The 13,359-nt window shown below is 40.8% G+C and overlaps 1 protein-coding gene across 1 annotated transcript in view; it reads left to right on the plus strand.

The window, feature by feature from the left end:
* The window catches only part of BRF1 (BRF1 RNA polymerase III transcription initiation factor subunit), a 159,662-nt gene that overhangs the window by 37,198 nt on the left and 109,105 nt on the right, over nucleotides 1-13,359 (plus strand). The window contains exon 3 of the mRNA XM_065749093.1: nucleotides 2,947-3,120. Within this exon, the coding sequence (XP_065605165.1) occupies nucleotides 2,947-3,120 (174 nt within the window). The remainder of the gene's footprint in view (nucleotides 1-2,946; nucleotides 3,121-13,359) is intronic.

The raw sequence follows: 13,359 nt of genomic DNA on the forward strand, positions 1-13,359 counted from the left end.
CTACTTAGAGAATATTAATGATAGCTGGGAGATGGGACCAGCTAGTGAGAAAGATTGCTTATGCAAAAACATAAATTTCAAACACCTTTCTCAGCGTTATTCTTTTCTGGTGTGTTCTTTGTTTTTGGAGGGGCTCACGAGGTGTGGAGCTCTCCCTGTATGAGAATGGAGTTCCTTGGAGAAGGAGTGTTGTGTACTGGGGGGCAGAACAGCAGAGTGCTGGGGAGAAATCCACGTAGATGCTCTGTGTCTCCAGCTCATCTGGATTTTTCTCTGGTGTGTGCCCCAGGGTTGCATCAACTGCTGCTGCTGCAGTGGTGGCATGGCAAGCTTGCTCTTCATTTCTTACTCAGTGGCTGTATTATGTTGGACCCACTCCCACGTGGAGCATACTGCTGTGGAGCTGGCTCTGCTTACTAGTTGTACTGTTAGCCCAAGAAACCTTCAGGAATGCAACCAGCTCATCATTTGCACGGGAGTCCTGCTTTTATGTTTGTGTGAAAGCATTACACGTTTTACTTCTGAAACTTCTGCAATTTTCTTGTTAACAGTTGCCTGTGTGGCTTTGAAAACATTGAATTGGAGGGAATGATTCACTCCTGTTGCCAGTTTGGATCTCCCTGAAGCCAGGGAGAGGCACAGGGGCATGTGTCTCTTTATTAATTTATTTCTAAATGGTTGTACATCTGCATGTAGTGCATAAGATCTCTACGGATGACAGTTCTTTGTGTGTGCATCTTAGCAACAGTGCCTCACAAACTGACTGGAAAGGAGAATGCCTCCAGTGAAAGGCACTTCTTTTGGTATAAGAGCCCTAACAGGATCCTTGGGTTATGAGTTACAGGGCAATTTCTCCTTGCCTCTTCCAGGAGCGTGTGCTTCTTGCTCCATCAGGTAGTGGGTTGCTTATAGTAGGTCCTTCTTTGATGCCCATCTCTTCTCCTGTCCTAGAGTCCTGGGTTGGTGGGATCCAGCATGGCTTTCCTTGAAAATAATCTTGGAGAGCTGAAATCTCTGCTAGGGACCACAGCAGACCTGACTTTAGGTATAGGCACCGGTAACAAGGAGAGCAGCAAAATCTACTTTATTGCCCTTTCAAGTCAGAAATGTTCTCTGTTAGCTAAGTGTGCTGCAATGTAGCTTTCCCTTGCAGACCACAAGGCATCCCCTCAGCCCTCTGCTCCGGGCTGAACAAACCCACTCACCTCAGCTACTCAGATATCTTGCTCTTCAGACCTGTCCTCATCTTTGTAGCCCTCCTTTGGACACTCTCTTAATAGCTTTATATCCTTCTGATACTGTGGTGCCGAAACCTGCCCACAGTGCTCGAGGTGAGGCCACACCAGTTTAGACATGGTTTGTAGAAAAATAAAGCTCAGAGGAGAGTGAGAGATGGATAAGATCTAAATTTTGAGAAGGTGATGGGTTTTTTTTGGTGTTTTTTTATTTTATTTTAATTTTTGAAACTATGACATCAGAGCCCCAGTTGAGTATGTGCTGATGTTAGTGGAAAAACTACTCACTTCACGAGCTTTGGATTACTTTTGAGTGGCTTACTGTGCCAGTGCCTCCTGTGGAAGGTGATGTACCCTTCCTGTCATTACTTCTTCCAAATGGGTTATACTTGGTTGCTGAAAGTGACTTAGAGGAGATCTCATTGACGATTGCATTCATTGCTGCGTGTGCTGAGAGCAGAAGCTGCAGCTTCCTTGTAGATTTTGTTTGTCTGGAGTTTTACTGACCCTGCTTGGGTTTCTGGAGTTGCTCTTTTTTAAAGCCAAATCGAAACAGCACTTTGACAGAAGGTTGTTCAGAGGTTAAACGTTTCACTGTGTTATTAGTGATGATTATATAGGAATTTGCATAAAATTAAGAAGCAGTGTTGGCGGGTGTACTTGGGTAGGCATTGCACAGCCTTTCTCCATAGGAGAGGTGGTGGAGGCACAGGGCCAGCTTTGTGCCAGCTTCAGCAAAGCTGCTCGTAACGCCTCTGAAAGGAGATGAGTATTTCCTGTGCATACACGTGCTGGAAACATCTGTCCAACACATTGAATTAAAGGATTTCTCTTGATGTGCTGTCTGACCCCTAATGCTGAGGAACTTTGGTACTGTTTTCCTCATGACTTCCCCCATCTTTTTCTTAAGCTGTCTTTTCAACGTACTTTTCCGTAGCTGGAGTTGTGAGAATGGACCGAGACTTTGCCTTCCACATCTGTCTTAGCAGCTGTACTGCTTCCTGCTATGAATCATCTGAAGCACTTTTTTTTTTCATTATTTTGTTTAAGGGTGAAGGCACATTTGTTTTCCTGAAGCCACAAACGAATCTCTGCACTCTGGCAGCCAAGCCTTAAATGAGGGCTCTGCTGTGAAAGTGTTCAGAGGAAGGAAGTGCCTCCCTATCGCTGTGATCACAGACAAGCTCTCAGAGCAGCTTCTTTCCTTTCAGGCTCAGACTGTGGTCAGGGGAACTGCAAACTTGATCGGTTCTTGGAGGGATGCAGCAAAATGTCTCATTTGTTTGTATGTTAATGTCAAACATGCAGTGATCTGAAGCTTTCAGAAGCTCATCTCTATAGTGCTAACTTTCAAACTGTGTTTCGGGGGGGTCAGGGGGAGGAGGGAGGGGGGTGTAATCCTTTATTGGAAAAGTCTCAGATATATTTTGGATCCTCTCTTGGAGGATCTTTGCAGCTTTCAATTTCCAGGGCTCTCTGATGGCACGTGTTTCAGTTATAGGAGTCCCAAATGAGGCTTTTTTTTTTTCCTGTTGTATGGATGATACTGCTTCCAGGAACCCGAGTGATTGCTGTGTTCTAACTAATGTATTCAACACAGAGATGAAATCCAAAATCCACTGTCTTGGTTTTTGTCTTCAACTCCTTTCACCCCAAAAAAGTACATTAATTTTGAAGTTTTAAAGAAATTTTTCCTTGTTGATTTTTCTAGGAAAACGTCAGATTCACCACTTAGGAAACCAGCTTCAACTTAATCAACATTGTCTGGATACTGCCTTCAACTTTTTCAAGATGGCTGTGAGCAAGCATCTAACCCGGGGCAGAAAGATGACCCATGTAATTGCTGCCTGTCTCTACCTGGTGTGCAGGACCGAAGGAACTCCTCGTATCCTTTCACAACTGTGCAATACAGAAGTTATCACTTGGTGCCCTACATAAAATGCCATTTTGGGAGGAGAAAGCATTCACTGTTGAACAGTAAAAAAACATACTTTAGCAAGCAAGCGTTCCAGATAGATCTTTTTTTTTCCTAATTTTGCAAAGATAAGTGTTTAGAACCCAAGTTGGTTACTGTTGGTTTCGTATAATGAAGTGAGTGATTCAGGTAAAAGTTTTCCCATTATATTTCCCATAAATATACAATCTTTAGTAGTTTTCCATGGATCCATACATTTCTCTCTGTGTACCCTCAGTAACTTCTTGTTTCTCATAATTTTCTTCTAGTGAAACTGTACTGTCCCCGTGCTTTGCGTTTTCAACTTTAAAAAACAGATCTCAGTTCCTCTGGATTTTCCATTGCAGTACTTGAATTTCCTTCTTTTAATGCTCATGGGCAGGACAGTATCACTACTGTTCAAGTTTTGGGGGAAAATTGCATTTGATAAACTAGGAAATTTACCTAAACATCATGCAGGAAATCCAGGGCTGGAGATGGAATGGCACTGAGGTTAGAGTTGCAAATGAGTATTTCTTACTCTAGACATTCCTATGTTTGTTTTGTACATCTTTATAATGTTTGTAACCTCTAAACATTGATGGGTATCCAGATTTATTAGTTTTAAATGTGCTTTTTTTTAAATGTTGTGTTGCAGTTACTGGAATTTGGAGATTAGTAGCATGGGCATAAGAGAATACAAGCAATTATGTCTGTATTATTTTAGCTATCTTTTCTGCTTTAAAGTGCATATACCATCAGTTTTCTGTTTGATGGTTTCTTTTTTTTTCCCCTTGTGTTGTCTGTTCACATGCTTACATTTCTTTTATGAGTTGAAGAGTTTAGGTTTTCCTTTAAGATCTTAGATTTTTTTAGTTTTGGGAACTACATTCAGTGTTTTAAAATTACTGTTCTCTGATAACGTTGTGGTCGTTACATATATACATATGTATTATTGTATCTGTAAAATTTTTGCAGATGTCATGAAGTTAAAAGCAGGACTTATCTGTTACATTTATCTTTTCTAATGTAAAGTCTTTGTGCAAACTTTGAGTAGTATAAGTCAATAGCTACTGTAAAGACAGAATTGAATTGCAAGCATAGCCAATATTTTTTATGGCTAGGTCACATTTTAAAAGCAATTTATTTATAGTCATTATCTGATGCTGCTAAACAAAGCCCAGCCTTAATATGCAAGTCTATTTTTCCCTGCTGATAATGATGGGGAGAAAAAAACCAGCAACGTTTGAAACACTATGAGCTGTTTTGAGTGTATTAAGTGCGACTTATTCTTCTAACAAAAATTCTTTGCTTCTTTGACATATCCTTCTTTAAGTACTTCAGTATGTATCTCACTTGCATGCAAGTTGTACTGGTCTGGTTGACACTTCATAAATACCTAAATTCATTTTTTCACCTTTTTTGTTAAATGGAGATCATTTCCTGTGCCTTATCCTGCATGTGAAATGCTAGGAGCATGGTATGAATGAGACTACATAGATGGCTGCTGTCTTTCTGTATTAATATCACAAAGAACTCCACCTCTGTGTGCACAGTTACTGTGCAGCCTGGGATTCAGGATGTGGCAGTTCATGACTATATGGCTCAATTCTGTTGAAGCTCATTTTTTAAAAAGCAGAAACTTCATTTTGTAACTGATATAAAAGAATTTAAGTGTGTTTAAGCAGTTAATACCAGTGTCGTTTAAAAATCAAACCTCAAATTAGAGACTCTTAACATTGAATTCTAAGTTGCTTTTTCTTATTTCTTACCCTTTCATTAGAAATTTCAAAACCTGAGAGAGACAGGTGCATATTGCTTACCTTTGAAATTAAAATATGTTTTGAGTCTCTGCAGATTAATTACAGTGATCACTGTTGGTGTATTGTGTATTTATTTTCAGTGTGCATCTTGCAATGTACAGATGTGCTGTCAGGGCAGAATTGATCTTGAAGCCTTTGAATCCAGAGGGGTCAAGAGCATACGTAGAGAATGGCAAAGTGATGAGATGGTTTAGCAAGAGTGCAGATGCATGTTCTGGATGGTAAGCTTGCTTGCAGCTGGTCTTGGTCTTCTGGAGAATTGAGCAGAGGATAGTATGGAAAGAGAAGAAATACAGTGTCCAAAATATACAAAATATTTTTAACACTTCAAGATTTATATAACACTGCTAAGGAGGTGCACAGAGCTTTTTATGTTTGTTGTCATTGTTCTGGGTGTAGAACTCTTACAAAGAAGTTATTTGGAAGAAGGAAAAATTATTTGGGAGGGAAAAGGAAATTCAGTACTTTGGTGTATGTTTTTGAGGAAGGAGATAAAATGGAAGAAGATGCAGAGGAGCAGCATTTTCAAAACTTAAAGATAAAGCCTTGGTATTGGGTGGCCCAAGTGATTCAGTGGGGTTCCTCAGAAGTCATAGAGGTGAGAGAGATTAGATGGTGACAGATTGGTCTTTGAAATGGAAGACCATGCATTTCTTAAAAAATAGCATGGTAGAAGGTACAAGATGTGTATGTGGCCTGAGGAAGTACTGCTAGGTGTAGCTGGGCTGAAAAGGCAAGAAATGGTTGTGTGTGCATACCAGTGCCAGGATGAAAGGAGTGGGAAGCATCTGGAGAGGGAAAAGAGGATTTAATTGTCTGCACTGAGCTCAGTTTGAGGGAATGGAATGTATTTATCTTAGGTGGATATCTGCGTATTCTTCTTTTCTTTTGTAACGTGTGTGTTGCTGGCCAGCCTCTGAAAATGTGAGGAAAACTCTAGCCAATTCTGCTGCTGCATTCTGAATTATGCCTGCACACCCTCAGCCTGAAATGACAAACAATAAGTTCTTCGTGGTTCCTGTGTGCTGTTTAATTGATAAAAAATGCAAATTACATAATACAACTAAATGTTTAGTTCCTTAGACAAACGACATCTTTTATTTATAATTCCTTGGAAAGCTTCATCCTTTGTCTGCAACCCGAATTCACGTTATGTCAGTTTATGGCTTTTATTATCTTATTTGACACAGAAACCCACAATGCAGTAACTTTGACATAGCTTTTCATTTACGTTGTTTATGTTACTTGTCAGTGTTAATGTTCTAAAGGAAGATGGTTTACTAGCTATTAGCGGTCTCTGGGAGGAGTTTCACCCTTTTGGTGAGCTACCTACGAAAGTATCGTTCTCTTCGTAAAACCTATCTATATATTCAGTGTCAGAAGTAAAGCTATAATGCAAAAAAACATCTGCATGAAGGAGATAGTGGTTTTGAACCACCAGGTCTGCCTGAGCTCGGTGCCTACCAGGGGCTGAGCAGCTCTGAGCACTCCCAGGCCATCTGACTGCAGCTGGCACCGTGAACACTCAGGGCACTGCAGCCTCCAGCTTGTAATTCATTTCTTGGAATAGCAACAGTCCTCGGTTGTTTCTCTTTAATGTTTTGAACAGCTTTTCCACCCCTACATATGTTTGAATGGAAACAAAGGGCTCTTTAGCTGGCCCTGCAGTTTCCGGGAGGGAGAAACTGGGAAGTGCCAGGCCAGGCTGTGGGTGACGTATGGGCTGGGCTGCAGGCAGCGGGGTCACTGGGAACAGTGCAGGCTGGAGGGGGCTGTCCAGGTGCAGTATCAGTTTGTTTTCATCAGGGAACATTTCATTCTCTTTGTGGTCCTTTTTTGCTATATGCAGCTGTGATAGAAACTGTACAACTGTCCGTGATTTTGTTTGTAATGCTTTCCAATGCTACCACCTGGGCTTTTTATCAGTAACATTTTACATGATAGAAGTCTTTTATCTACCTCACCACTGCCACCTTAACCCCCTCCCTCTTTGAAGCTCTTTGGAAAATCCTCCCTTAGTTGTAAAACAAATCCTATTGTATGAAACCTTAGTAAATAAAAGCTTTTCCACATGAGAAGAATCCTCACGAAGTCCCCTTTCCAGCTATCTTGTGTAAATATCCCAGTTTGTCCATGGAGGTAAGTTCAGGGCAGGTTTATCCCCCGGGGCAGCCCTTCTCAGCTCAGTGTTCACATTTTTCAGGTGGCTTCAGCAGCATTTTATACTTAGAGAAGTGGGATGAGTTTCCTCCAGGTCAGTGCAGGGCAGCCAAGTGAGGCCTCTTCTCCAAGTTGTTTGTAGAAGATCCTTCCTGCTAAATGTTGAAGCAAAACAACCTGTTAAATGTGTTTGGAACAGAAGGAGAGGGCAGAAAGTTTGGTGCCTTGCTTTCTTGTGGATAAACTTGCACTGAGTCAGAAAGTGTCGGGCACTGTTCCTCCCTTGCTCCCTCTGACCCCAAGCCTCCCTTTTGTTTCAGGAAGGGTCGTGGAGGTGTTGCAGGATCCCAGCAGGCAAGAAAGATCTGGGGAAAAAACCTGGGCATCTCCTCTCTGAATGGAGCAGTACTTTGTTATTTCCTTTTTGTCAGCAGTACTTGCACTCTATTGCCAAGCTATTTGAATACCTCCCCATTTCATGTGTTTATTTTCATGTCACAGTAAGGGAAGTTGAGAGTATTTATCTTCATTTTCCAAGTGCAGAACCGAGGCTAAGTAACACGTTCAAAGTCACTCAGAAAATCTGAGACGGAGTCAGGACTTGATCTCCTTAATCTTGGATTAGGCACTAGTCAGTGAACCTTTCTCCCTTTTTGGACTTTGTGAGAGATGTTCAGCTGATTTTCTTGGAGCAGTGTGAGGTTCTGTTGGCTTCCATACTGTCTTGGGAAGCTGTGTAACCTCAGGATGAGGGCCTTTGGTGGATACATTCTTCATTCCCCTGCTTAACACTTCAAGGTCTGTCTTAGCAAGGAAAAGGGCAAGACTTTCTTCTTTAATAGATATGAGAAATTAGGTCTCCAGCAATCTTTCGACCTCTACTAAACTTCCTGGAGCCATAGTGTACCCAATTAAAACGTTAACTTTTGAAATTAGACTTCAATCAATGAAATTTTAGAGCTCTAGTTAGGGAAATTAATAAAAATGGTTTATATTTCTCTTTTGACTGTCTTTTTAGTCACTGACATTTTAATTAAATATGGTTGCATTCAAAATGTTTTGGTTTTTTTTTCAAATATTGAGTTTGACAAGGGCATAAGATATTAAAAACTGATTTTAAATTGTGTAGTTAAAAATGCATGAAGTATTTACAAAAGCAAATTGCTTCATTTCACTGTATTATTATTATTATTATTTTATTATAAAGGACACCACTGTATTGCTTCCAAAGAAGATGCTTGGACTGGAAGTCTTGGAAGAGCCTTGTCCACTTCAGAATGAAACTTAAAAATTGTTGGGCTTTTGTGTGGCTGGATTTCAGTTGGGAGAGTTTCACCCTATTAATGAAAACCTGTCAGCTTACATATGTCACAAATATTGCTGCCCCATATTACTTACATTTTGTTCCAAGGAGCTCATGTATTTTGTAGTGTGTGGCTTGTATGTTCGTTCTTATTTGATACCACAAGGGAGAATGCTAAAGATGTAAGGAGGAAGACAGGTCAGGGACATTAACAGAAATGTAGTTGCTGTAGCTCCCTGGGCTCCGAATTTTCGATCCCTTTCCTCAGGGGTTGGGACTGCTGGATTTCCACAGCTGGACGTGTGACATGAAGCTAACGTATCCAGTCTCTTTTTCCATGTAGTGAAGGGGAATCATAAGATTTTTCACTTGACAATTCTGCTTCATGGTTTTTTGCCGTGTAGGGAGATACAAGTACATTGCTGATGGAATGAGATGTTTGTGTTTCCTGCTGATGGGAAAGATGGACAGCGTGCTCATTGATGCTATATTCAGGCTTGTTCTCTCTCTGCTTTTGCTTGCTGTGAATCTGACTTTGTAAGGTGATGTTGAGAGCCTAACAGAAGAGCATGTGATTCCCTTAGGTCTTGTGCCACACCTGTCAGTCCCCTGTGGATGTCTTTGTAGTATCTAGAATGAAGATGGGGTACTTGCACTTGTATCTGATGGCTTGCAGTGCCTTTTGATGGGAAGTCCCTCTTAAGCAGAAAATGACCTGAAGTCTTTTGGACTGGCCTAATGGCTCTGCCTGTGGGGAACAGGGCCCTCAGGTTCTTCTCTTGCCCCCTGGGGGGAAAAGAAAGGCAAAAACCTCAGTTGTGCCTGCCTCAGATGTGGCAGGAAAATAGTGCGTGCAGCTGCTGAATGGCATTATCCTGCAGAGTGCCCTGTCTCTGAAAGTCATGGTAGCTTTCCAGGGGTAGACCATAATTTTAATGTGGAGATTCTGTACTTGGATGATTTTCTTTGTTCCTGTAATATTTTGAAAACCATATAGAAGGGAAACTTTACATTGCGAAGTGTGTCAAGTCAACGTCTTGCCATTTAAATTCTTGTGCTAAATGCCCGTTATGGATGCTGCAGGGAGGGAGGGGAAAAGCTGCTGTAAGTGCAGTAGTGATAATTGACCCACTTAAGAGAGCTGCTCTAATTTTGCATGTTACAGCATCCTGGAAATTCAGATAAGAATGTTGATCTCTCCAGCTAATAGGATTTCTAAATATATCATCCAAAAGAAGCGGGAGGACTGTAATTTTGCCTGTCTGTGTGTGTTGAGGCTAATCTTTTGTTTAAGAACTGCACACTCTGAAAATCTGCTTTTTTTTATTAACTTGTTACTAATTCGGGATAGAGAATTATTTGACCTCTGGTGCTGGCATGGAGGAGACTTGATTCTGCCCCATCAAATTCAATGTTGAAATTCTCACCACTATATGTTAGTGACCAACTCTTTTCCCTCTGGGTTCTGGCACCCAGCAGGTGGCTCAGATTGTCAACTGTTCCATAATGCAGCTTTAAACAAAGCCTCTGCAGAGATTGGGGAGGGGGCAGGGTCACAAGATGGCCCATAAAGATTACAGATTAGGTGGTTTTTCATAGCTTTGCTGTTTCTGTTTTCCCCATTCAGGTGAAATTTTGAACAGTAAAGGTCAAAATATTCTTCTGAAATTTGACTGCTGAAGTACTTCTTTTCGCTTTAGAGCAAAGTGTTTCATACCTCTCTCTAAGCAGTTCTTTCTCAAAATAACAACGATTAATGTGACTGCTGGAAAGCATGGCTTTTAATTGCAGTAGAGCTTTCGCACCTTGGAGCGTTTTAATTTTGGAGGTCCTTTGCCCTTGCCCATCACACCACCTTGTGCTGGGAATAAACCTACCGTTGCGGTCCCTCTTTGGAAGGAACAAGTGTTACTCTGTAAACTTCTGGATTAGGTCCACCGAAGCCTTTGTTGCTGTGGTTTGAATCGCATTATGGGCAGGTAGAACAAGTGCTCATTGTTTGGCAGCCCCGTGCTCTCACTGTCTTAGGCCTTGTGTAACACAGAAATACTTGCAGCAGGAGAATCTGTGCCAGATTTTTTTATGCATGCAACAACAGACTCTTTAAATTCATTGCATGTTATGCAACCTTAGTAACTGAGTTCCAGTTTGGATTTGGTGAAACATTCCTGTGATAGAGGTGAATCGAGGAAAGAAAGAGAAGAGGGGAACAGGAAAGCTGTGAAGGCAGTGACAACGCTGAGGTGAAAATATGGGGGGCAGCCCTAAATTACCAGCAGCACGGATTGGGAGTGAGGCATTGAAACAGCAGCAGAGACACTGCAACTGAGGAGGTGAATGAAGTCCTGAGTGATAGACGGGGTGATGAATGAGGGGAGGGAAACGTGGTGGCAGAGAGGACTCCTGCTAGTGAAGCAAATACAAAGAAGGGATGATAAGGAACGGAATTACACCTCTGATGTCTTTGACCTTCAGTTATCCTTGTGTGCTTGTAAAAATAAATATTTAACAGTCATCTTAAAGGCTGTTTGAAAGAGAAAATGATTAGGTTGGCTCTGCTTAATTCAGAAGTTTCTCTCTGCATCTGAATTTTGGTGCTTTTGTCAGCAAAAACAGCATTATAACTGAGTAATGTTTTGAACTTGATGGGAGCTCGTCTGTTGCAAACACCAGCTAAATAAAAAGCAGCATGGTATGGCTGGTCATTGTACAGCACATTCTTGCTTTTGTCAGAGGATGTTGTGCTTGTGGGGTGGGGTGTGGAGGAGAGGCTTCCTTCGCTGTGCCCCCACCCTCCCCTTCTTTGAAAGAAAACTAGAAGTTACCTGACGCTTTAAGTAAACCCTGGCAGGAAAGCCAGTCAATCACTGTTGATGCTTTTGTTGCGTTCACTGAAAAATATATTCCTGGTTGTAGCCATTGCTAATGATTTCTGCATTTTAATACTTCAGAAGTCATTTAGAAAATTAAATGCTCTCTTCCATTCAAATCATTTTGAAGATTCTATATTCGCATTTTAATGCAGTAAGAATGATGCCTTAGAAGACAATTTCATATTCTTAAATAGTTTAATTAAGATTGGTAATGCCAAATAGAGTAAATAAAATCCACTGAATTGAGACCAATAAGCACTTCTGTGTTTGCGATCTGCAAATACTACTTCAGCTGTGGTCTTCTAAAAGTGTGCCCACTTTCAGCACACTCTTAATAATAATAATAATAGTCTTGGGGACAATTTCTTGCATCTGAATGAAGCGTAGGCCTTTTAAAAATTAGTAAAAAAATACTTCTCAAGAACTGTCTTATTTCTTCAGATGTTTGCCACCAGGATTTTGTTCGCGTGATGTAGTCTTACGATACAAAATGCATACAGTCTTTGTTTTTCAATCAAAGATCTTTAGGATTTGGTAACATTCTGAGTGAAACAGTGAGCCGAGCCTTTCCTGACCTCCTCACTGTTAGCCTGCCTTTGTGGCCGGTCCATACAGCCCATGTCCTTCCTCAAAGGCAGAAGAAAAGGTCTTTTCTAAGTTGAATTGGCAGATTGGCTCAGCATTGCTGTAAGTCTGCATGATGTAATACTCAGTCACGTGGTGGTATGTCTGCTGTTTTCCCCCCTTTGAGAGAGAGAGAATCATTTTTCCATATTATCCAGTTTCAGCAGTTTGAGGAAAACAGGAGTTTTTAAATGAGACCTGAAACAACCAAAATCTTCATTTCATCCAGAGCTCTGCTTTTGAAGCCAAATGTTCCCCATGCCTTCTTTATTTTGACTTGCTAATTGGAAATAAGATGTTGAAGATAATGTGTGCTTTGAAGTTCATGTATTGTGTATTTTATTTAGATTTGATGCTTTAAACAGTTGACAATAAAACATAAATTGCATAGCTCTTTTCTTTAGATCAGCTGTAAGTGAATCATTTATGTTTTCAACATCCTTCCACTTAGGAGGAGCGCAGTAGTCTCAGTAATGTTTTGACTGCATGTGTTGGTAAAGTGCTATGAGATTTGCTAATCAGTATTTTTATATGGAGATATATAACTGTTTCTTCAGTGGTGGAACATCTTGTCTGACAAGAATAAAGTCCTATGCCTAGACAGACAGTAGAAATCAGTTCTCTTAAGATTCCTTTTGTGTATTTGGTAAGCAGGGAGGAATTGTTAATGCGTGTGTATTTTATGCTGTTGCATGTGAACTGCTAATGATGGGAAGCAGGTTTTGAAAGAAGGGAAAAATCTCTTAGCTATATAGGTTAGGAAACAAAACAAAACCATCAAAACCTGGCAGAGAATCACATCTGACTTATTTCCCAATTTCTGTAATCTTTTTAATGCGATGAGAAAATGATGCAGTAAAAATGCACATTCAGCAGCATGACGTGTCCTATCTGAAGTGAGTAAGTCTGTGACATGAAAATACTGAGCTCCTGACATTGCCTCTGTCTTACTGTCCAGGGATTTTCTTACCTTATCAGTACTGTGGCTTTTTGGTGGTTTGTGTGTTTCTGTGATTTTTTTTTCCCCTCATTTTTTAATTGCTCCTTTTAACTTTTTATTGTGTTTGTAGAGAGCCTTTTAGCCTTACAGTTTCCACGGGGAAGCAAAGTTGCTATTGTCATTTCAGGCAGTGTAATGTGTAGCACAGTTGTAGGATAAACAAAGAGCTGGTGATTCAGGTTAGGCTGCAGAAAATGTGAGAGGTTACCTGAACTTCAGCTGCTCTGTGAGAAAGTAGCACTGTGTCCTTGCTTTGCAAGGATTTTGTCTGCTTCTAGCTAGCTTACATTAGCAACACACCTTTTTTTATTTCTCTCCCTAATGAAGCCGTGGCCTCAGAGTAATGAAGTTCTGTCTATTCAGCTCCAAAGGTTGTTAGGCTGTAGAAGCTTTTTTTTTTTCTTTTTT

Source organism: Cyrtonyx montezumae, unplaced genomic scaffold (assembly GCF_038088225.1).
Source record: "Cyrtonyx montezumae isolate F1298 unplaced genomic scaffold, pur_monq_1.0 scaffold_10, whole genome shotgun sequence".
Classification (NCBI taxonomy): domain Eukaryota; kingdom Metazoa; phylum Chordata; class Aves; order Galliformes; family Odontophoridae; genus Cyrtonyx; species Cyrtonyx montezumae.